Source organism: Dendrobates tinctorius, unplaced genomic scaffold, assembly GCF_039654945.1.
Source record: "Dendrobates tinctorius isolate UK_male_01 unplaced genomic scaffold, ASM3965494v1 ptg000150l, whole genome shotgun sequence".
Classification (NCBI taxonomy): Eukaryota; Metazoa; Chordata; class Amphibia; order Anura; family Dendrobatidae; genus Dendrobates; species Dendrobates tinctorius.
Genome location: NW_027361817.1, coordinates 10,815,130 through 10,840,332, shown reverse-complemented (window position 1 = coordinate 10,840,332; position 25,203 = coordinate 10,815,130). Strand labels below are relative to the sequence as shown.

The window sequence follows — 25,203 nt, the reverse complement described above, 5'->3', positions numbered from 1 at the left end:
GTTCATGTACTAGTTTATTAGTGGTCACCAATATGCAATTTGAATGTTGAGGCGTGTAGTATTAGGCAGAAAGATTTCATAATGGGAACAAGCTGGTGGCATTAATATTTATTGTATATTTATACATTACTCTGTCAGCACAGACTGACTGTTCAAACTAAATCCCGCCGCATGGTGCTTCCCGGTGGGGCCAATCATTTATACACCTTCCCATCTGCTTGTTGTCCCTCTGTCTGATGCCGGGATACATACACCCAGCTTCAGAGGAGAAATGCAGTAAGAGAAAGAAGCCATGGGCACACGCGAGGAAAGTATAGTGCTGGCAATGACACGGGTGATTGTAAGGCATGTTATCACGCCCAGACAGGTGTGATCACATGCTAAGTGGGCTGACTAGTTGGGGACACTAATGCCCCATGGATATGTCAAAGGCCTCATTTACATATCATAAATGACTTTAGAAATTAGAAACTTTTTCTAAAGATCTGTTTGTGTGTAGTAATGTAATACAGGGACTGTTAGGCGGGGGATTTAGCTATGTGGACAACTGCTGGTGGTTTCTCGGGGACGGCAGACCTGAAAGGTTCCGTTTGATTCAAGAAATAAGCGTTTTTCACCATAAAGTACCATCCCTAAATTGAATATTTTCTATAATAAAAATGAAATATAGCAAATATGAATATTTAAAACAAACTTGTTTTTCAGATGTGGCTTAAACCCTGTAAGAGATCAGAAATCCCACAAAGACCAAGTTATCTTGCACCAGTTTACAAGACCAGTGAAAGACGAGGGACATTATCCACTACCGGTCATTCAACCAACTTTGTGGTTGCAATGACCCTTCTCTCTGACAAGCCTCAGGAGCACTGGATCGGACGTGGGGTTGCATTGTTGTGCCAGCTTAACTCTTAAAATATAGACTTCCAGTAACAATGTTACCTGTTGTAAACTTTGAGACAATAAAATGTGACCAAAAGATTATTTTGAAGACCTTTTATTAGACATTTTTGTGCGCGTGAACACGGGAGCATGAAATGTAACTATACCATATCTAAACATTGTGACATTTTCCATGACACAACCAGATTTGCAGAGGTAATCGCTTTAGTCACAGACTATGAAGACAACACTTATTCACAATGACACGTACTGACCGCGAGACTTAATTACACGGCGGGTGCAATGCTAGGAGCGCTTTCCATCTTAAATCTCACAGTGACAACACTGCATTACAGACAGCATTAATGGCCTCCACATAATTGATGAGATATTGTAGCATAAATTGCATAATCCACGTCTACTTATGATCAAAAGTAGTGTCCGCGTTAACAGGTAACTAAGGCAACAGTTCAAAATAGATAAATGTAACCATGGCAACATAAATGATTAATCTATTCAAATTTAGAGGAAAAATATAGCATTTCTTTTCAAACCACTGGAAAGTGATGCGGCCAAAATCGTTGAAAGAAGAGAGGATATGAAAATGGGCCCAGTGGGGCGCAATACCTGTGCACGCAAGCCGGGAAACTTCAAGGCCTCGCTCACCTCCCTATACGAGCCAGAATACTTATTAAAGACCTTGTGCAAGATTTCTATACTAAAATATCAGCTTTTACAGGTGATACTGAACTGTGTAAAGTAACGAACAGGAGGTCAGTATTATGTTACAAACCAACACTAACTGTGGATCAATACTCCAAATTAGGCCGGGATCACACATGCGAGGAATACGGCCGAGTCTCGCATGTTAATACCCAGCACTCAGGAGCGGAGCGTGCGGTCACATAATACATGGAGCCGCACTCCCCGCTCCCGAGTGCCGGCGGCAGTGCCGGGTATTAACATGCGAGACTCGGCCGGTGTTCCTCACGTGTGATCCCGGCCTTACACACTAAAGGGCATGTCACACTAAGAGATATCGCTAGCAATATCGCTATAACTAGTGACGTTATAGCGATATTGCTAGCGATATCTCTGTCTGATACTTACCTCCGACCGCTCCCCCGCTGGTTATCGCTGATCGCGCGAGAACGTTCAGGACTGTTTCTCGTCGTACACTTCCTGCGGCGCTTCCTGCTGTGAGGACGAGCGACGCGTGGAGCCGGGCGGGAGGACGCAGGATCGCCTGGTGTGACAGGTAAGTAGCGATCCCCGTCCCCAGCGATGTCGCTAGTGAGATCTGCCTGTGTGGCAGCTCACTAGCGACCACTTAGCGATGTACCAGCGATCCTGACCGCGTCATATCGCTGGTCGGGATCGCTGGTACATCGCTAAGTGTGACAGTACCGATAACTCTTCCTACTCCATTTACATCAAATGTCACACTGTAAGGATAAATTAGGCATAAATTATGCCAGCACAACGTTTTGAGCGTGGTAGTATACTTCTCAATGTCCAATAAGAGCCAGAGATCAATCTGACAAATTTCACAAGATTTTTTTTTTCCTTGAACAAAATGACAATTTTTATGCGTGTTACTTGGTATTGCCCTATTGTTAGACAAGGATGGGTGACCCACGTGTCTAAAGTCACGTTAATTCAAGTTTTGCGAAAACTGGGGCTTTTTAGGTCAGTTAATGGTTGCAACATAAATGTATGCAAATTTGTGATTTTTATGTAGAAATGCATTCATAAATATGTTGCATTTCACACCAACAGATTAATAACCACTTCCATTTTCTTGTCATTTTTTACTTTTGTCGTGGGTACTAAAAATGGTTTAATAAACGGTGTAAAACTTTTCTAGGTTTAATTTGGGCAACAATGTTGTAATTTGTGCAAATAGAGTGCCTTGAAAAAGTATTCATACCCCTTGAACATTTTCATGTTACACCCAGAAGCATAAATGTATTTCACTTTGATTTTATGTCAACACAAAGTAGAAAATACATGGTTTTCTAAATATTTTAAAAATATAAATCTGAGAATTGTGACGTGGATTTTTAGTTAGTTCTCAAGGCAATAAATACTTTGTAGAAGCACCGTTCACTTGCAGCAATAGCAGCAGCGTTTTGGGGTAGATCTCTAGCAGCTTTACACATCTAGAAGCTGAAAATTTTTACCCATTCTTCGCAGACTAGCTTCAGCTCAATGATATTGGATGGAGGCGTCAGGAGAACAGCAACTTAAGTCTTGCCACAGATTCTCCATGGGATTTAGGTCAGGACTGTGACTGGGCCATTCATACACATAAAAATGCTTTGATCTAAACCATCCATTGTAGCTCTGGCAGGATGTTTAGGGTCATTTATCCTGCTAGGTGAACCTACGTCCTAGCCTCAAGTCTATTACAGCCTCTAACAGGTTTTCCTCCAGGATGGCCCTGTATTTAGCTCCATAAATTTTCCCCATCAATTCTGACCAGCTTACCCCTGTCCCCTACTGAGAAAAAAAAGCATTCCCACAGCAGGATGCTGCCACCACCATGTTTGATGGTGGGGTGATTTTTTTTTCAGGCTGATATGTAGTGTTTGTTTTCCATGCAACATAGCATTTAGCCCTGAAAGTTCTACTTTCTTCTCATCAGACCAGAGCACCTTCTTCCATATGCTAGCTATGTCCCCTACATGTCTTTTTGCAAACTACAAATGAAACCTATGACTTACTTTCAAAGCTGGCTTTCTTCTTGCTACTGTTCTATTAAGGCCAGATTTGTGGAGTATAAGAATATTAGTTGTCCTGTGGACAGATTTTTTTCACCTGATCTTCGCAGCTACTCCAGAGTGACCATGGGCCTCTTTCTTGGCTGCTTATTTAATTAGAGCTCTCCTCACTTGGGATGTCATTTTAGGTGGACAGCCCTGTCTTCAGAGGTTTGCAGTTGTTCCATGTGTCTTCCATTTTTGTTTGATGGATTGAACAGTGCTGTGTGAGATGTCCAGAGCTTGTTATTTTTATTTATAACTGGACCCGGCTTTACACTTTTCCACAACTTTATCCCTGACCTATCTGATGTGTTCCTTGGTTTTCATGCAAAACAAACCTGAGACCTGAGCTGTAGTTATACTGAAAATAAGTTAACACAGTAGTGGACCTAATTTACTAATTATGTGACATCTGGCTGCAGTTGGTCAATCATGATTTTATTTAGGAAGATCAGAGACATTCCTGAATACAATTGCACGTCACAATTTTCAGATTTAAAAAAATTAGAAATTATAAATAGTTGACACACCTGCTGTTTCTTTCCATTAGAAATTAAAAAAATAAAAATTTGATATTGCCACGCCAGCAATCGGAACGAAATATTAACCTGATCGGTAAATGCAGTAACAAAAAACAAAAAAATCAAGTGACAAAATGATGATTTTTCAGTCACCGCAGCTACCTAAACATACAATTTAAAGAAATCAAAATGGCTGATGGATTCCAAAATGGTATCAAAGAAAGTGTCAGGTTGCCTTCACACCAGCCCCACTGATTGGGCAGTTAAAACGTTCCAGGGATCAGAAAATACAAACTGCAGCCTTGCTTTAGAGCAGGGTTCCCCAACTCCAGTCCTCAAGGCCCACCAACAGATCATGTTTTCAGGATTTCCTTAGTACTGCTCAGGTGATAATTGCTTCACCTGAGCAATACAAAGGAAATCCAGAAAACATGACCTGTTGGTGGGCCTTGAGGACTGGAGTTGGGGAACCCTGCTTTAGAGCAGACACATGGACATGAAAAAAAATCAGGAAGGTATTTATTGATATGGGCAAGTGTTGTGAGCAGGTAGTGCACATGGAAGGGAAAGGCTGAGCTGTGCCCATCACATCATTGTCTACGGTAGATTACTTACTGCCAGCTTTATAATAGAGGTGTTACCCATGTAACCTGCCTGTGATGATTGCAGAGTTGTCATCTATAGCACGTTTGAGGCACTGTTTAGAAGAAATAATTTGTAAGTATTCACCCCATTATACCACCGTACAGGCATAAGTTACTAATATTGTCTATAAAGTTGATGGCCACTTGCGATCATCGCTGCGTTTTCAAACAGCTAATCAGCGAAATGTACCAACGTTTTTAGAATCCCCAGTACAAGCCAATGACGAGAGATGCACAAACATGGCACCTCTCCATTCCTGCAGAAACTGTGCTCAATTCTCCGGATCTCAGTATGCAAAGACGTCACATCTGGCATGAATAGCCGACATGGGAAGAGGCTGAAACTATCGTCTCTAGTGTTGAGCATTCCGATACCGCAAGTATCGGGTATCGGCCGATACTTGCTGTATCGGAATTCCGATACCGACTTCCGATATTTTTTCAATATCGGAATTCGGCATCGGAATCGGAAGTTCAAAGTTGATTGACAGACTGACGTCATCATGATGCGCGGTGTGTGCGCATCATGATGCGCCGTCATTTCGGGCCTTCCGGGGGTCTCTGCCGGCCTGCCGGGGGGCTGTGCCGGCCTGCCGGGGGGCTGTGTGGACTGCCCGGGGTCTGTACCGGCCTGCCGGGGGGCTGTGCCGGCCTGCCGGTGGTCTGTGCACCCTGTGGGGGTCTGTACCGGCCTGCCGGGGGGCTGTGCACCCTGTGGGGGTCTGTACCGGCCTGCCGGGGGGGGTCTGTGCCGGCCTGCCGGGGGGGGTCTGTACCGGCCTGCCGGGGGGGGTCTGTACCGGCCTGCCGGGGGGGGTCTGTACCGGCCTGCCGGGGGGGGTCTGTACCGGCCTGCCGGGGGGCTGTGCACCCTGTGGGGGTCTGTACCGGCCTGCCGGGGGGCTGTGCCGGCCTGCCGGGGGTCTGTGCAAGCATCGTCCGATGGGACTACAAGTCCCATCGGGCGATGCCTGCTACCATGACAGTGATTGACACATTAGCCAATGATGGGACAGTAGTAGTCCCATCATCCGGCTAATGTGTTAAATGTTTAAAAAAAAAAAAAAAAAAAATGCCACATGCATGCCTGCCACATATATACTACATGCATGCTACATGCATGCTACATACATACTACATGCTACATACATACCACATATATTCTACATACATACAATACATTCATACAATACATACATAGACATACAGTACATATAACATAGAGTAACATACTTACCAATACTTGTCACATTGTTCCCCGAAGCCATTGTCTTTTCCGGAATAAATATTAACATAACAAACCACAAAAATACTCACCCACGATCCGAAGCAGTCCACGAGTGTGTCCCACGACGATCTTGGGTAGAGAACTGCAGCATCAGATGATGCTGCCCTTCTCTACGGGCTGCAGGAATCCAATGACGGAAGGTGGGTATCCTTCCGCACTGTATTCCTCCGCCACTTAAAAAAAAAAAAAGTCCCTAGTCTCACTTTATGCCATTGCTGCGTGGGAAATTCCCACACAGCAATGGCATAAAGTGAGACTAGGGACTTTTTTTTTTTTTTTTTTTTAAGTGGCGGAGGAATACAGTGCGGAAGGATACCTACCTTCCGTCATTGGATTCCTGCAGCCCGTAGAGAACGGCAGCATCAGCTGATGCTGCAGTTCTCTACCCAAGATCGTCGTGGGACACACTCGTGGACTGCTTCGGATCGTGGGTGAGTATTTTTGTGGTTTGTTATGTTAATATTTATTCCGGAAAAGACAATGGCTTCGGGGAACAATGTGACAAGTATTGGTAAGTATGTTACTCTATGTTATATGTACTGTATGTCTATGTATGTATTGTATGAATGTATTGTATGTAGTATGTATGTAGTATATATGTGGTATGTATGTAGCATGCAGTATGTATGTAGCATGCAGTATGTATGTAGTATGTATGTAGTATGTATGTAGCATGTATGTAGTATGTATGTAGCATGCATGTAGTATATATGTAGTATGTATGTAGCATGTAGTATGTATGTAGCATGTAGTATGTATGTAGCATGCATGTAGTATATATGTAGTATGTATCATGTAGCATGCATGTAGCATGCATGTAGTATGTAGCATGTAGTATGTATGTAGCATGCATGTAGTATGTATGTATGTAGTATGTATGTAGCATGTAGTATGTATGTAGCATGCATGTAGTATATATGTAGTATGTATGTAGCATGTAGTATGTATGTAGCATGCATGTAGTATATATGTAGTATGTATCATGTAGTATGTATGTAGCATGCATGTAGTATATATGTAGTATGTAGCATGTAGTATGTATGTAGCATGCATGTAGTATGTATGTAGCATGCATGTAGTATGTATGTGGTATGTATGTAGCATGTAGTATGTATGTAGCATGCATGTAGTATATATGTGTTATGTATGTAGCATGTAGCATGCATGTAGCATGTATGTAGTATGTATGTGGTATGTATGTAGCATGTAGTATGTATGTAGCATGCAGTATGTATGTAGCATGCATGTAGTATATATGTAGTATGTATGTAGTATATATGTAGTATGTATGTTGCATGTAGTATTTATGTAGTATGAATGTAGCATGTATGTAGTATGTAGTATGAATGTAGCATGTATGTAGTATGCATGTTGTATGTATGTAGCATGTAATTTTTTTTTTTTTTACATTTAACACATTAGCCGGATGATGGGACTACTACTGTCCCATCATTGGCTAATGTGTCAATCACTGTCATGGTAGCAGGCATAGCCCGATGGGACTAGTAGTCCCATCGGACGATGCCTGCACAGCCCCCCGGCAGGCCGGCACAGACCCCCGGCAGGCCGGCACAGACCCCCTGGCAGGCCGGCACAGACCCCCTGGCAGGCCGGCACAGACCCCCTGGCAGGCCGGCACAGACCCCCTGGCAGGCCGGCACAGACCCCCGAAAGGCCCGTACAGACCCCAGAGAGGCTGTACAAGGGCAGGAAAGGGTTTTTCTTATTCCGATACCGGAAGTCCCATAGACTTGAATGGGACTTCCGGTATCGGAATCGGCGATACCGATACTTTTTTTAAAGATCGGCCGATACCATCCGATACGATACTTTGAAGTATCGGACGGTATCGCTCAACTCTAATCGTCTCCCTTCCCCGGACAACTCTGATTCATTTATCTAATTTCCGTCAGGTAGTTTAAAGCCCCTTATCCTCAATCCTCTGAGAAGCAAAAAAATAAATAAAATAAAATTGGAGTATAAGTTTATGACACAAGCCATTAGACCAAATGTAACAAAAATTCTTTACTTATAATTTTTTTTTTTAGCTAGTATCAGCAATGCCTCCAATAAAGTGACAATACCAATAAAGCATGAAGGGGTTTTTGTCATTGGGTTTTAATATACAATTTAGAAAATGTTAAGTATACAAATTATTCTGGAATGTAGAAAGTAAACATTATGAGATTTCAGCCTTAAAGAGTTAAAAGAGTGCAATGAAAAAAGAAAGTACCGTACATGTTCTGATACAGACTACAAAAAAACCTAATAGAATCAAATCGGTGTGTGCTCTAATCTAAATGCATTAGTTGAAGAGCATTCTCATTCATCTATGAAAGCACAAAAAACTAAATACAAATCTAAAGGCGGCGGCTAGGGGCCTGCTCACAGTGAGGGTCTTAAATCCTCGAGAATATGCACAAGAGCTAGAAATCGAAATCTATAATGCTTGCGGCATTAGAATAACCTTTCATGTGCTCACATTAGACAAAGCTGTAGACCCCACTCATCAAATCGAAGCAGCTGGACGTCTCTGCTCCACATATCCAGAAAGAAACACTGGTACAATTCCCCGCCGCATTCATTTAAACCAATTTTCCACATTAGTAAACTTAAATCGCTGTTCCAGTACCACTATCCATAATACGAAGGGCCAATCTTCAGGCTCTAGAAGCAGTTTCTTTGATGCCTGTACTATATTGTAAGCAGTGCGGGATGAGACACAAAAATATAGGTTCTCTTTGCTCTTCAGAAGTCCCCATGACAAAAGGTAGAATTCACTAATGAAAGGCATTGCTTTTATGGGAAAACATCAGATGTCGCCTACACCTCTGTAAAGGGAATCCAAGCATGCAGCACAATCCTGCAGAATCTGGGAAGAAAATTGGCCTATTTTTCTGGGCCTGTGAATCATCTTAATATATTCCTAATGACAAATTAACAGCAAATCACTGAACGGAATACGTTATGTTAATGTAAAACAATAGAAGACAACACATGAAGTTTTCAGTGAAGGTCAGCAAGACCGGTTTATTGAAAACTTGGCACTAAAAAAAAACAGATAGAATAAACTACAAAATGAGTTCGGTCATATCAAATCATTTATCAGGATCATTTCACCAATACCGGCACTTGATATGTCGTACTTGTTAGTCTACATTCACATGCAACAGAATATTCAGCAAGTGAAAAATGAGTTCTGCATGTTGGCCAGTTTCTGTACATGGATTTCTGCAAACAACATTCCAGAGGAATTGGGACAGTTACTGAAATTTCAGCAACAAATGCGCTACATAAATCTGAAGAGGTTCTGGGTGCAGCTCCTACAAATACTCCAAATGATCGAGCACCACAAGAGACATGGCAAGCCCCATGTAAACTACAAATGACAGGAGGTCCATCAGTTTTTTTTAAATGAAAGCTTGATCATATCCCACCATTCCAAGTTTATGCACATCTTAACAGATGTAGAAAAATAAGTAGTTTATTAGTTGATGGAAAGCAAAAGGAACGAAATTAGTCGTATATAAAGTATAAAGGTGTAGCAACCAGCGAGATTCAAGTCGTATCATGTTCACTTTCCAGATTCTTTAAACACATTTTTAACTTGGGTTCTGTGTCACACACGTAGTTCAGCGTTTCCTTTTCATCACACAGTCCCATAAAATTTGACGTCTGTTGGGTTTTTCCAGAGGGCTCATTGGGATCTGTCAGGTGCAGATAGTGTCCTTTATACAAATGATCCTGCAGCTTCTCTTCAAAATAGTTACCAAAACGTCAGGCTCTTGCTCCATCAATAATTCCAGTTGTGGATGCTACATTGGGGCTTGCTTAATCAACAGCTTTATCAAGAAGGCCAGTAAGCCAGCATGATTCTACAGCGCTCTCCGTGAGGATTTTGCAGCAGGTTTGCCAGGTGGACATTTACTCATTTCGTTTCTGCATTGTTGACTCCTCACAAGTTGGTCCAGATGTTCACTATTCAATGATTAGCATCTGTAGGTTTCCCTCATAAAACCTATGTCCAGCTCCACTAAATGCTTTGGTGGTTTAGGTAGTGTCAGATCTCTGGCTCCACTAATCTCTGCACACAGCAGGACAATGCATTTCCTCACACAGTGGAAAGGCCCCTTGGACATTAAATGGATTTACCAAGGTCCCCACAGATTGAAATGGTGATGCATCTGATAAACTCTGCTTTGCGGTCTTGCTGCAGCCACACTGCAGGCCACCCCAGTGGTCTCCACCAGGACAGAAAGTGACAACATCCTGCTCTATGGTTACCTGGCTGATGCAGGCAGGTGAATGAGCATTTTCCATTGGATGAGCCTTTGAGAACGCCAATGTCCCATGTGCCAGGACAGGAAATTATAGGTGTCCCGTTTTTCAATCACCTGGCCACTGAGGCATCCGATTGGCAGCAGTGGTCACGGGATGTCATTGCAAACTTCTTTGATAACCACTGCACCCCACTAAAGGTCTAGGGTTCAGATGACTAAAGAACAGGATGTCATCTCTGCCCCGGTACAGACCACTGCAGCGGCAATCACTCCTTTTATTGTGTTATCACATGCCATTACAAGTTGTGTTTGGAAGCAAACAAATGATAAGACTTTAACATTCAAACCCCTGTACTAGTATACCACCAGAATACAAAGGTTTATGGAAACTTAGGGAGTCTTGCAGCAAGAGCATGGCAGAAGAAGAAATTGTACATTTTTATGCTACCATGCAGATGTGAACAACGTCAGGACAAAAACAGAAGCAGGAAAAATACGCCCTTTAGAACTTCACCTTTTTTTTTTACGTAATCTAATTCATACATCTTTTAACACGAAATGATAAAATTCTACATTAGCAAGTCTCTTCTATAGTATAGCGCCTGGAAACATTAATGGCTAAATGCACTGGGCTGATCCTGCAGTCCTGGCATACCGGCACAACTTACATGGAAGCTTCGGTCTCCGTGTGGTGCCATCACGTAGCACATTACAAACAATACTTGCAAACATTTATTTTATTTCACTTGAAAATATTTCCAGCATGAAGAATATGATTCAGCTCCTGTAAAATCACAAGAAGATGAAGAACTGGTAGGATGTAAACACGGAACACTATGTACTCGTCCAATTAATGGTTTCCAGAGATGGCCCGATGTGGACAGAATACTGTGCATGGTTTTAGTACCACTAGGACTTGGAATGCAAGCAAACTGGAAAAGTCACTGGATGTCACTCCACCTCATCTCCAAATAAGTGACGAAACACGACGACATCTTTTATGAAAACGCAGAACCTGGGAAAATGTCATTATTTGTGTGTGACAGACCGTACACTTACCAACAGATACACAGTGTAAGAAGCAGCTAGTTCAAGTTTCACAGAACACGAATCACAGTGATGATTTCCTCATGAATTCTTTGCGGGACTGTAGTCATTATAAAGCACTTTACAATGCATTTTTGGAATTTCTTTTACAGCATTTGCTTGCATCATTTATTACATAGAAAGCGAGGGAACAAAAACAGATTTTACACCTGGACCACAGAGTACCATTAGAAGTGCAAGTCAATCACTATTTTATCTTCAAATAGGGCAATGACCAGCATTATGGCAAAACCAAGAAGAAGTCCTAAATTCTGCAGGATGAACTGTCCTACTGGACAGTAGCCATGTTCTTCATTCTCACCATCCCCATGGAGCATTTCTGGGAGCTACAAATTGAACAGATAAAAATATCAATTTCAATAAAGAACGGAAAAAGATATAAAGCCAATGAAAATGCTGAAATTCCTCATTTCTGCAAAATGAACGGCCATTTTATACCTTTTTATGAGAGCCACAATTCTTAGAATATCAAAACAGCTAATAGTATAGATAAAAGGGCTGCCTGTAAAATCTTATCGTTTAGCCACAAGACAGGTGGATGTCGGTAGGTGTACTGGTACCCTCTCCAATCTGGAGATCCACTGCTCCAATCACAGAGGGGGCCTCAGAGATTGTTACATTTATCACCAACCCACACTCTGCAGAGGAAAAACAAAACCAAATCTGTGCAGCTTTAAAAAGGGACATTGTCATGTTGTTAAATTGCTTTAATAAGCACGAAAATATCCAAGTATGCAATTCAGTTGCTTTTTCTATCTGCTGTCCTTCACCTGCAATAAGAGCTTTTATCGTACATAGTGTGCAGCTTCTTTCCACCACAAGTGCCAGCATAGACCCTGTGAGAGTGCTCAGTTTTTACATTCCAAGAGAGAATTTTATTTCCTTTCATTCCATTGATTCCTATACAGCATTTAGCTGCTCACATCCCTCCCTCTCTGCTCCTGACAAGCTGCTGCTTGCTACACATCAGGTCTCCTATTAACAGTGCTTTATTGTCCGAAATCATGTGTTTGTTCAAATGCCGTTATCTCTGTGAAAATACAATGACAGCAGTGTAGACGCCAAACAAATCAATATCGGCACATAGAAGCATTGTCCGTTACAGAGCATTTTGAAGCCATCAAGCTCACAAAGCCAGGCCACCCTTTGATGACTCATTTCCAAAAAGACTGGAGGAGTCCCAAAGTTTTGAGCTTTATTATTTTGTAATCTATCCCCACCTTACTTCAAATGCTTTCTTCTGACCCACTTACCAGCACACAGACCAGTGTAGGCTACGAATAAGCGTGATTGCACATGAGAAGTCCTCTCCCGAGACTTAAGAGTGCATCACATACCTTAAAGGGAACCTGCCACCCCCCCCCCCCCCAGGGCGTTATTAAAGAAAAGCCACCTTCAGCAGCACTAAGGCTACATTCTGTGAAGGAGGCTCTTCTGTTTCCAACCCCTAATAACGCTGAAACATTGACTGTTTGTGTGAAGCTGCGCTCGTGCTGAGGGAGGAAAAAGAAAGAGGAGGAGGGGGATGGGGAAAGCTGCAGCTAGAGTTGTCACTGCGCAGGCATACTACACAGGAGGAGGCAGCGACGCACAGTGGCATGGTGGATGGCTGGGAGGCGGCTGATACAGGGGGACACACCATACCTATGGGATGCATTACAGGTATGAGGACCTATTTATAAAAGTCAATATTTCAGCGTTACTAGGGGTCAGAAACAGAAGAGCCACCTTCACAGAATGCAGCCTTAGTGCTGCTGAAGGTGGCTCTTTTACTTAAAAACACCCGGGGGGGGGGGGGGGGGGTGACAGTTTCCTTTTAAAGAACTGGGATAAAGTTTATACAAGTTCACTGCCAAACATATACACTTCAATGTAATTATTGCTCCTTACCATATCAACAAGTGCCACATATAGAAACATGCCAGCTGTAATCGCAAAAATCCACGAAGTAATATTATCTGCATACTGTCCGACTGCTGTGCCTATCAACATGCCTACATAGGCCATCATCGCAGACAGGAGATTGTACACAATTGCTTGATTTACAGTCATCCCGGCTTTCAGAAGCACAGCAAAGTCCCCTGTAAAGGATCAGAAGTACATTATAGGTCACTTATCTTCAATAATAATTGATACGAGGACATAAAGGGAAAAGATTTTAACATTTCATTCCCTATAAAGACACAAGAGGTCTCATGTAACAAAAGTTGATTTACCCAGTTCATGAGGAAGCTCGTGGCAGAAAACTGCTACCGATGTGCTAAGGCCGCCTGTCACGCCAGTACTGAAGGCAGCACCTAAAAACAAAAATATTGCAAATGAAGGCAGCAAAAAGAACTAAATGAAGGTGCAAAAGATCTATTTCCCCAAGTATAACTCCTTATTACGATTTGGAAACCTCTTAGGTTCACACCGTAAACAAGTCAGCAACTAATTTGTCACACAGTTCTGTATCCAGAGAGGTTCTGAGCCGCTGCCATGTTCATTGTGCTGGTGCTGGGACTCTTACTACAGAACGTTCAGTAAAATGTTCTACATGCACCTGTAGCGTGCGCCTCATTAACACACAGGTTACCTTCTCTTTACCAACACTACATTGTGCACTAGTGACTAGTCCTTCCCCAACGCTATTGAAATACAATTTAAATGCCAAGAAAAAAAAATAAAAACTAAAGAGTCTCTTACCTATGGCTAGCCCATCACTAAAATTATGCATGCCATCTCCCATTATTACCATCCAAGCTATACTGGCAATCCCAGTATCCTTCAGTTCTTTTCCTGAGTGGCAATGGCCATGTGAATGGTGGGAGTGTTTACTGTGACTGTGCTTCTTTAGCTTCTCCACTGTTGAGTGATTATTATCGAACGGTCCATCATCCACACTGTGGTCGGCACCACAAGAGCCGTCCTTCGTATGTGGCATGGCGTCTTCAACTGGGACAAAGACCTTCACGGGCGACTGCTGGGGACTGTCCACATAGGTCATTTCGGCATCATTGAGTTGCTGGGATTCAGATGCAGCCGGGTCTTCAGTCACTGAAAGAAATTCCATCAGGTTTAACCAGTTCATGACTGGGCCACATCCCTTAACAATCCCCCCACATTCCTGACCAGGAACACTTTTTAGGCTTAAATCATGCACGTGTTTTTAATAGCTAAAAAAAAACAAAAAAAACAAACAAAACAATTCTCGATCAGATATTAAAAGAATTGTAGCCTCTTTTCGCAATAAGTGAAGCTTTTGTATGCAATTTTTTTTTTTGCAGATAAGTGAATAGACAGGTGTTTAGGTTCTTCCATTCTAGTTATAACCACCAGGGACATCTAAAATATTCTCAGTTGTATTCCCTGTTATGTATTGAATTTTAATAGATTGAATACTTGTACAGTTTCTTTTTTTCTTCATTTATTTTACACACTGTCCCCTCCTTAATGTCTGACATTGTGACGTGGCTTGCGAAAATATTCACCTCCCTTGGCACATTACAACTTGCATCTTTACAAAATGTGTGTTACCCCAGAAGTCGACAATTAATTTACCCACCAAACCAATTTATATGCCAGTCAATACATTTCCCAAAAACCCACCGCCTTTCATTTCCCCCCACAAAAGTCTCTGAAATTATTAAAAAAAAAAAAAAAAAAAAAAAAAAAAAAAATAATAATTGGGGGCCTTACCCACAACATGGGGCTAGTATAAAGTAAAAACTCCACTCTGTTCCTACTGGGCAACAAGATCTGTGCACAACACTCCTGTGTATGCAGCTGTCATGGCCCGAGACAGTTATGAAACCCTAATGAGATTAATTCATGTCAACTACAATTCCCCAGCCCACCAAGAAATAACCCACAAGTACAATCTCCTCAACAAAATCGAGACCACCTACAAGATTCATTTTTACATTCATATACCCCTAAGCAAAATATTGCAGCTGACAAGTCCGAAGAGCCCCAAAGTTTCAAGAGCTGTCTGTCATTCCGCTAACTCATCCCCTCCAAGCGAGCCAAATAAGGCGTCAAATTATACAAAATGTGTGAGAGCACAACAGGATACAGGTGCACCTTTGTAATATACATGACAACTTACAAGCACTATATCTACGTCGCGCATGCTGATCATCTGAAGACAGGTGTACGTGTCTCAGCTTCAGCGATGCGCCCTACACAATTGGCAGTGCACAGCGAATCTCTGAAGCTGGCACACGCATACCCGGCTTCAGATCATTGCTGCAAGGCGAGGAATGCCGCAAGGATTTTTTTTATGTTCACTTAATGCTAAAACTGACCTACCATTATGATTCTGAGCAGACGTTTTTTTTCTTCTCCAATAAGATGGCGCTGCCGGCACATGCGCAGTAGCAGCTGTCGGATCACAGCTTGACACTGATAGCAGCTACTGCGCAGGCGCCATTTTCAAATAGATTATTTTTCCCTAGCTGAATAAAAAGGTATTATTGCCACACAAACTGTGATTTTGCTTCAGAGCAGGTGCCATGGCCGGCACCTGCCTGCAGAAGCGTTTTATAAAGTTAGGGACCTGTCAGCAGTCTGCATTATAAATACCTAATCAGAGCACCACATACAACAACCCCGTCTTCGGACACAAGCATATCATTAACACAAAACTGAAAATAAAGATTAAAGAACGGATAAGACGGATTTCATCAACCAAGGTATCATACTGGCGCCGACCTGACACTGTAGGTTACCATGCACAATCCTGCTGACAGGTTCCCTTTAACTATTGTGTGGTATAACCATCTGATTTAAGGGCATAAAAATGTAAATGTGTGAAAATTTTAAATTTTCTATATTTTCATAAATATGCAAAACATATAGACCAAATTTTACAACTATCATGATGTTCAATATGTCCCGAAAAAAAACAAAAAAAAAAAAAAAAAAACATCTCTCAGTGTTATCCATTGAAGTGTTCCAGAGTTATTTATTATCACAAAGTGACATTGGTCAGATTTCTAAAATTTGGCCTGGTCACTAAGGGGTTAAGAATACAGCTTAAAACAGAACCCCTTGATACAGTCTTTGCAAAAGCAAACAGGAATGTCAAAGGAGTCTTGAGGAGAATCACAGCTGTTTTGCTTGACAGCGGCATTTCCATGGATGCCCAGAGGCTGGGCTCCATAGGACAATCAACATGGTAACATGGGTCGTCAGTCGGCTTTCCAGTCAAATGGCAACCTACTGAGCCAGCAATTGTGATGGAAGCTGGAATATGCCCAGGGAACTGAATCCTCTAATGCTGCCATCAGTGATTGGCAACAGCTGCCCAGCACGGAGCAGACAGCATATAGAAGACTATATACTTTGTGGTCCCTCCCTGCAGTGGCCTTTATGCATTTTCAGTTATTCCTTCCACCTCTTCCAAGAGCCAAAACATTTTTATTTTTCCACAGACAGCTTGTTTTTTGCCAGGACATATTACATTTTGAATGGACCAATTTACTGAATTGTACTGAAAGGAAAAATAAAATTCCTTGGAGCATAAAAAATAAATACATTGCATTTCTGCCTCTATTGGTCTGGTTGACTTTACAGTGTCCTTAATCTTTAGTGCACTGCATACAAGTGGTAATTGCTTGGTGGCATGCGTCAACATGTATTTTTGCAAATCTTAAAAGTAGAACAAAAAAACTACACTATTTACAATACTGATGCAATTGAAATGAAAACAATGTTTGCTACTATCAATATTTTCTTTTACATTGTATGGCACACACTGTCATAAAACTTAAATGGGTTATTCAAAAACGTAATAAAATAATCCCAGTCACATAATACAAACTTCAGCCCATCCTAGCCATGTGTCAGGACAGGTTGCAGTCGAAAGAAAAACCTTGAAATGGTTGCTTCAATGAGAAGAGCAATATCACAAACATACATATCTCAGGGAGCTGCCAAAGCAGGGCTGTGATATCAGAAGACAAGTCTAGGCGTGTGCACGGAGGACAGATGCTGGAAAAAAAAAAAAAAATTCTGTGTGCACAGTCAGCAAGAAGATGATTTATTTCCTCTCACGTCACAGCCCTGCTCCTCAGGTGAGGTATACGGATTTAAGATACAGACAGGACAGTTGAGACACGTCTTGGGAGCGGTGTTTCTTCAGACTGCAGCACATGGCTGGGACAGGCTGCAGTTTGAATTACTGTAAGTGACGCAGGTCACTAAACCACTCTTGGAGAACACCATTGACTCATAAATCTAAAATAAATGATTACCTGACAAAGGTTTTAGTTGTAACCACTCTGCATCTGATCTGCGATTTAGTTTGTGATCAGATAACTTCCTTCCCACAGCAGACTCATCCACTTTCTGCTTCCGTTTCGACCTACTTGGTCTTCCCTTAAAATAAAAAGAGCACAATGAATAGTGAAAATGGTTCAAGTTGTCAATCAGGTGGCTCAACAGCTGTACTCATGTAGATGCACAAGTCAATAAGCATAAGGATTGGCTGCAGCACTGTTAACGTGACGTCACCACTACAGACCATCAACAAAGACAGGAGGCAGCAATGAAAAGCTGGCACTGAAGCTGGGAACAGCAAGTAAAGCTTTAGTTAAGGGAATCTCTCAGCAGGTTTTTGCCATATAGTCTGAGAGCAGCATGGTGTAGGGGCAGAGACCCCGATTCCAGGGATGTTACTTGCTAGTGTCAAACATTAGGAGCTCTGCTAGAACGGCAGCAGAGAAAAGGGGATTGTATCAAAATGGCAGCAAGCAAACCAATAAGTGACATTCCTGAAATCAGGTTCTCAGCGCCTACATCATGCTGCTCACAGACTACATAACAAAAACCTGCTGACAGATTTGCTGATTTTCTTTAACCCCTTCACCACCATAGACATATTTATATATCCAGGTGTCAGTAGGTACTTACTGACCTTGGATGTATGGATACATTAAGGCGATGCGCGCATGACTGCCGCTGGGTGTCCGTTGATTCTGACAGCAGACACCCGGTGTCAGGAATGGAATGGAAGCTCAGTAAGATTCTGCCGAGTGCTGACGTATTACGGTGGAAGAAAGAGGAGGAGGCAGATGGGGACAGGCGCAGAGATCCTCACTGCGCAGGTGCCAGATTCCCAGCCCCGCACTGTGAATACATCATAACACAATGCGGGGAGGGATCTGTGGCCTCCACTCCACGCAGGCACGAGATCATTACATCATCGCCTGATGTAAGTTCCCGGGCAGAACGCACAGTGCATGCCCGAGAAACGTTGGCAAAGCGCTGGCGCCGGGCATGTAACAGGAACACAGAAGACAGCGCGCACAGACGCAAGAGAGATGATTGACGGCTCTGAGGCGGTTAACACAGGGGGAGAAAACATACCTGCCAGACAGAATAGAGGTATGGTAGGCAATTTATAAAAGTCTGTATTTCAGCGTTCCTAGGGATAAGAAACATGAGCCACCTTCACAGAATGCAGCCTTAGTGCTGCAGAAAATGGCTTTTTTACATAAAAAGGCCCTGGGGGGGAAGAGGGGGTGACAGGTTCCCTTTAAATGTTGCGATCGATAGCAGCATCTAAAAAGCAGCCCCCTCTGCCCTCTTGTCATGATCCAATTCACTTAGCACATGTCCGCTGCAAGCGCTTCCAGCTATTGAACACAGGTGGATCCGCAAGTGTTCACTGAACCGTGTGGATCCACCGCATTCAATGGGCATGGGTGAAATTTATCTTGTGGAGGCTCACGTCTCACAAGCTGTGGTCTGGAGAGACGCTCCGCATATGCGTCTCTGAGGGTGAGCTGCTGGCGTCTCTGGATGCATAGTGGACATGAGATTTCTTGAAATCCTATCCACTATGCTGTAACATCTGGATGCTGTGGGATGGAAGCTGCACAAGTACATAGTGTCCAACCCAAAATGTTTACTGATTGTGTGCACACACACTTAACCCTGCTGTTCTGTTTGGGTCTACCGTACACTTGTGTTCTGGTCATTTTTGACTGGACCTATTAAAGTCTTGATTTTTAGCGAATTTAAGTGTTTTATTTGAATACCTGTGGCATTATTATACTATATGTGAACATGATTGTTCATAAATGAAATCAAAAACTTTTTCTGTCAAAAAAGGTTACATGGCCTTATTGCAATATTCATGCATATTCCACATAATATTCTTTATATAACTAAACTATAACGAACATCAAACTATGTAAATATATTTTAAAAAAGTTCCGATTTTTCTATATAAAATGGTAATTAAGGTTCACGGTGCTAAATTGACTGGATTCGTCAAGTATAATTTACATGTCTTTTGCATAAGTACTTTGCACAACTGCAACATATTTGTTTTGCGATTACTTGATGTTGGACAGAAGGCGCATAGTTTCCGTTTTAGGCTGGTTGCGTTGCTGGTGGAAGCCGTTGGTTCACGGATGTTGGATCCTGTTGACAATGGCTGCCACTCCATCATCTATGGTGTTACTTTTCTTTCTAACCAGTGATTTTCCCAACTCCTCTATAAAAATTCTTCTTTTATATAGTTTATTTTTGTTCCAATTTGGGTCTATTTTTACGCCATAACACGAATGGATTGGTTTTTTTTTTACAACATTTTTGATGTGTTTTTCCATCCAACCATTAGCCACCTATTTGTTTTGCGCTTGTAAGTGCCTATGAGTTGAGGGCGCCTACCTCTGAATGACACCAGTTCATCTAAAGTCACATTTTCACCAGTATTATAACATGTTAGTAGAATCTCTACCCATTTATTCCACAAATCTCTAATAGGGGCAAGTTTGTCTGTGGCTCTTCTTTCAATTCGATTGGTTTTATTATCAAACCGAAGGACTATTGAAGTCTCATGAAATCTTTCAAGAAACATTGTGGCCCGAAATATATAACGACTGGTTTCGGAATTCCATAAAACTTTAGGTTGATTCACCATATGATCTGTAGACTCCCGCCAACAGTAGTAAACCTAAAAGCATATAGAGATGCAAAATCGAAATTCTTCCATTTCTCGCCATAAACTTGTTGTCCCTCAATGTTTGTCATTTGTATTATGAGGTTTTGTATGGTTATATTTATGAACCATTTGAATGCAGATTGTATGTCATCAATTCATGATATAGCGTACCTGGTAGGACCTGGAGAACCTTTTATGACATTTGAAGACCACCAGAAGGCAGAAGCGGAGCGGAAGGCTGCAAGCTCCAAACTACATCTTTGTTTTTTGAATGGATTTCTTGCATCTGACTAGTTGTCTGGGTTTCCTCACCAAAAATTTAGCACATAACTATACTGAAAGGTAATCCATCTGCAGTATCGCAATTTGAAAATTTATGTATGTGGAAATATGCATGGACCAAAAGGACCTAGATAAATTGATAAAACATGGATTTTTGTGAGTACTCACCGTAAAATCCTTTTCTCCGAGACGCTCATTGGGGGACACAGACTGTGGGTGTGTGCTTCTGCCGTCTGGAGGCTGACACTAAGTATACAAAAAAAGAGTTAGCTCCTCCTCCGCCGCATACACCCTCGCCCCCAGACCGGGCGTAACTCAGTTTAGTGCATAAGCAGTAGGAGAACGCGCCTTAAACTCAGGCAAGAAATTATACGTCTGAAAAAGGGACCACCCTGATCCTTACATAAGGATTTGTATAATTCAAAATAAACAGATGCCAACTGGCTAATAGGGTGGGTGCTGTGTCCCCCAATGAGCGTCTCGGAGAAAAGGATTTTACGGTGAGTACTCACAAAAATCCATGTTTCTCCTTCGTCTCATTGGGGGACACAGAGACTGTGGGACGTTCTAAAGCAGTCCCTGGGCGGGATCTTAGCTCACCCAATCCATGCTATTTTGCGCCCCTGATTAGAGGTGCGCAACTGCTGCCTGGAGAATCTTTCTTCCCAGGCTTGCATCCGAGGATGCCTGGGTATGTACGTTATAATGTTTGACAAACGTATGCAAACTGGACCAGGTAGCTGCTTTGCACACCTGTTCCGCTGAAGCCTGGTGTCGCAGTGCCCATGAGGCACCCACTGCTCGAGCCGAGTGTGCCTTGATCCCTGCCGGAACCGGCGTGCCACTGATTTGATATGATTCTTGGACTGTCAGACGAACCCATCTGGCCAAAGTCGCTCTGGACGCAGCGAGTCCCTTCCGCCGCCCTTCTGGAATCACGAATAGAGAGTCTGTCTGGCGGAATGGCGCTGTCCTTGTCACATACCTCCTAAGGGCTCTTACCAGATCCAGGGTGTGCAATGCCTTTTCTACCCTATGCACCGGTGCCGGGCAAAACGAGGGTAAGACAATGTCTTCGTTGATATGGAATGCAGAGACAACCTTCGGCAAGAAGGGGGGAGCTGGCCTTAAAACTACTTTATCCTTATAAAAAGTCAGGAACGGCGGTTTACAAGATAAAGCCGCCAGTTCCGAAACCCGCCTAATAGATGTTATCGCTACCAGAAAAACGACCTTCCTGGACAGGTAAGGTAAGGAGACTTCTTGTAACAGTTCGAAGGGAGGCTCCTGAAGGGCCCTGAGCACTAAGTTCAGGTCCCATGATTCCATCGGTGCCTTATAGGGGGGTACTAAATGTGCGACCCCTTGCATAAACGTCCTAACCTGCCAGACCGAAGCGACCTTTCGTTGGAAAAGCACCGACAGGGCCGAGACTTGCGTTCTGAGCGAACTCGGAGCCAATCCCGCGTCCAGCCCTGCCTGCAGAAAAGCCAGTACGTTGGGGATCGAAAAAACCAGAGGAGCCACTCCGCGATCCCTACACCAACGGAAAAACACTTCCCAAGTCCGATGATATACCTTCGCCGAGGAAGGCTTTCGGGCACTCACCATCGTGGCCACCACATCGCGCCTGAATCCTGCCTGTGTTAACAGCCAAGATTCAATGGCCACGCCGTCAAACACAGGGCCCCTAAGTTCGGATGGCAGATCGGCCCCTGGGACAGTAAGTCCGGCCGATCTGGGAGACGCCAGGGTACGTCCACCACTAGTTGAACCAGATCTGCATACCAGGCACGCCGAGGCCAGTCTGGGGCCAGCAGAATTGCTGGAACCTTCTCTCTCCTTATCTTTCTGATGACTCTTGGAAGCAGAGGTAGCGGGGGGAACAAGTACGGGAGCCGAAACTGGCTCCACGGAAGCACCAGAGCGTCTGCTGCGATTGCCTGCGGGTCGAGGGATCGAGCGACGAACCTTTGAATCTTGGCGTTCTCTCTGGATGCCATAAGGTCCACATCTGGTGTCCCCCACCGTTGGCAGATCTGTTGAAAAACCTCGGGGTGCAGGGACCACTCCCCTGCCGCGACCCCCTGTCGGCTGAGAAAATCCGCCGCCCAGTTTTCGATTCCCGGAATGTGCACCGCTGAAATTACCACGTGGTTTTTCTCGGCCCAACGCAGTACCAGCCCGACCTCGCGCATGGCTGCCTGGCTGCGCGTGCCCCCCTGATGGTTCACATACGCTACCGCTGTAGCATTGTCCGACTGAACGCGCACCGGCCGGTTTGTCAGCCAACGCTGAAAATGTTGCAGGGCCAATCGTATTGCCCGTATCTCCAGAATGTTGATCGGGAGAATTACCTCCCGAAAGGACCACCGCCCCTGGGCTGTGTGACTCTGGAAAACTGCTCCCCAACCCTGCAGGCTTGCATCGGTCGTCACCACCAACCACTGTTCCGGGGGAAAGCGTTTCCCCTGAACCAGAGACGAGTCGCGAGTCCACCACCGGAGTGATCGTCGGACCGGTGGAGACAAACTGCACCGATGATTGAGGGAAAGCAGCCTTCGGTCCCATGCTGACAAGAGCGCATGTTGAAGCGGACGGAGATGGAACTGGGCAAACGGGATTGCCTCCATCGCCGCCACCATTCTGCCCAACACACTCATGCCGTACCGGATGGATCTGGAGCCCGGCTGAAGAAGGTTCCGTACCCCCTGTTTGATCCTTTGCGCCTTGTCCTGAGGGAGGATCACCAGCCCCTGGGAGGTGTCGAAAACCATGCCTAGAAATACGATTCTCTGGGCCGGAACCAAGGACGACTTGTTCCGATTGATCAGCCAACCTAGGCGGGCCAGGGTATCCAGAGTGATACCGACATTCTCCTGGCACGCCTGAAACGACGGCCCCTTTACCAAAAGGTCGTCCAGGTAGGGTAGTACCGTTATGCCCCGAGCATGCAGGATGGCCATAACCACCGCCATTATCTTTGTAAAGACTCTGGGGGCAGTGGCCAGACCGAAGGGCAGAGCAACAAATTGGAAATGTCGCCCTCCGATCGCAAAACGCAGGAACCTCTGGTGTGGAGGAAAAATCGGGATGTGTAGATATGCATCCTGCACATCGATCGAGGCCAGGAATTCCCCTGGATCCATGGCTGAAATGACCGAACGGAGGGATTCCATCCGGAATCGCCTGACCCTGATAAATTTGTTCAGGATCTTTAAATCCAGTACTGGCCTTACTGTCCCGTCCTTTTTGGGGACTGAAAACAGGTTGGAGTAAAAACCTTGCGTCTCTTCGCTTTTCGGCACTGGGACAATGACCCCGTTGCGCTGTAGCGTCATTATAGCCTGCAACAGACCTTCCGCCTGCGATTCTGTTCCGGAAAGCCGGGAACGGAAGAAACGCCGTGGCGGGAGTCCGACAAACTCTATCTTGTACCCGGACGATATCAGTTCTGCCACCCAAGCGTCGCGTGCCACTGCGACCCAAACGTGGCTGAACCTTAGTAGGCGTCCGCCCACTCTGTCGTCCGTAGGTACGAAGTGCCTCGAGTCATTTTGCTGGAGGCTTTTGTGATCTGGCCCCCCTCGCTCTGGGCAAACGGCCTCGGCCTCTACCCAGCGGATTGGCCCTGTAAGAAACTTGCCTTTCCCTAATCTGACCATCATTTGCGGAGGTGGATGCCCTGGCCGAAGTCCACCTCCAGGAGCTACGAAAGGGCCGAAAACGCCTCTGCGTCTGCCTGAATGCCGGCCAACTCTTCTGCTGCGGTAGAAAACTACTCTTCCCCCCTGTGGCTTCTGAGATAAGCTTATCAAGCTTTTCACCGAACAACCGATTGCCTTGAAAAGGCAATGAGGTCAAGGATTTTTTAGAGATAGAATCCGCTTTCCATAATCTCAGCCATAATGCTCGCCTTACGGCGATCGCATTTGCTGCTGCCACAGCAGAACACTCGGCCGCATCCAGAGCGGCGCCGACGAGATAATCACTCGCTCCTGATATCTGATTTGTCACCTCCAAGATTTCCGCGGGCAGATCCCTGTCTTGGAGGGCCCTATGCAGAGTGTCTGCCCAAGAAACCATGGCCTTAGCCACCCAGGTAGCCGCAAAGGAGGGGGCCAGAGCCGACCCTGCTGCCTCATACACTGAGCGGGCAAGCCCCTCTATGAGGCGATCAGTTGGGTCCTTAATAGAAGAACCGCTGGGTATCGACAATAGCGATCTTGATGCTAAACGTGACACCGGTGGGTCCACTACTGGCGACTCCACCCACCCTTTATGGAGTTCAGGAGGAAACGGATACTTTGCTTGCAGCGCCTTTTGCATTGCAAAGCGCTTATCCGGGTGTTCCCTATGTTTCTGGACTAGCTCCTCGAACTCCGGATGTGTGGCAAACCTTCTATGCGGACGCCTGGTTTTTTTGAAGGAGACCTTGTGACCTGAGGCCGTGGACACATCATCCTCGATCTCTAGAGTCTGGTTGACCGCCTCAATGAGGC

The 25,203-nt window shown here is 44.3% G+C and overlaps 2 protein-coding genes across 2 annotated transcripts in view; one reads left to right on the top strand and one right to left on the bottom strand.

Moving 5' to 3' along the window:
* Window positions 1-981, top strand: part of DNAH7 (dynein axonemal heavy chain 7) — a 529,416-nt gene extending 528,435 nt beyond the window's left edge. Inside the window, exon 64 of the mRNA XM_073546702.1 lies at window positions 706-981. Within this exon, the coding sequence (XP_073402803.1) occupies window positions 706-912 (207 nt within the window). The 3' untranslated portion in view covers window positions 913-981. The remainder of the gene's footprint in view (window positions 1-705) is intronic.
* Window positions 982-11,096: 10,115 nt separating this feature from the next.
* The window catches only part of SLC39A10 (solute carrier family 39 member 10), a 50,218-nt gene continuing 36,111 nt past the window's right edge, over window positions 11,097-25,203 (bottom strand). The window contains exons 6-10 of the mRNA XM_073546701.1: window positions 17,721-17,844; window positions 14,170-14,520; window positions 13,701-13,781; window positions 13,375-13,565; window positions 11,097-11,810 (exon numbers count right to left, since the gene is read on the bottom strand). Coding sequence (XP_073402802.1) covers window positions 11,652-11,810; window positions 13,375-13,565; window positions 13,701-13,781; window positions 14,170-14,520; window positions 17,721-17,844 — 906 coding nt within the window. The 3' untranslated portion in view covers window positions 11,097-11,651. The remainder of the gene's footprint in view (window positions 11,811-13,374; window positions 13,566-13,700; window positions 13,782-14,169; window positions 14,521-17,720; window positions 17,845-25,203) is intronic.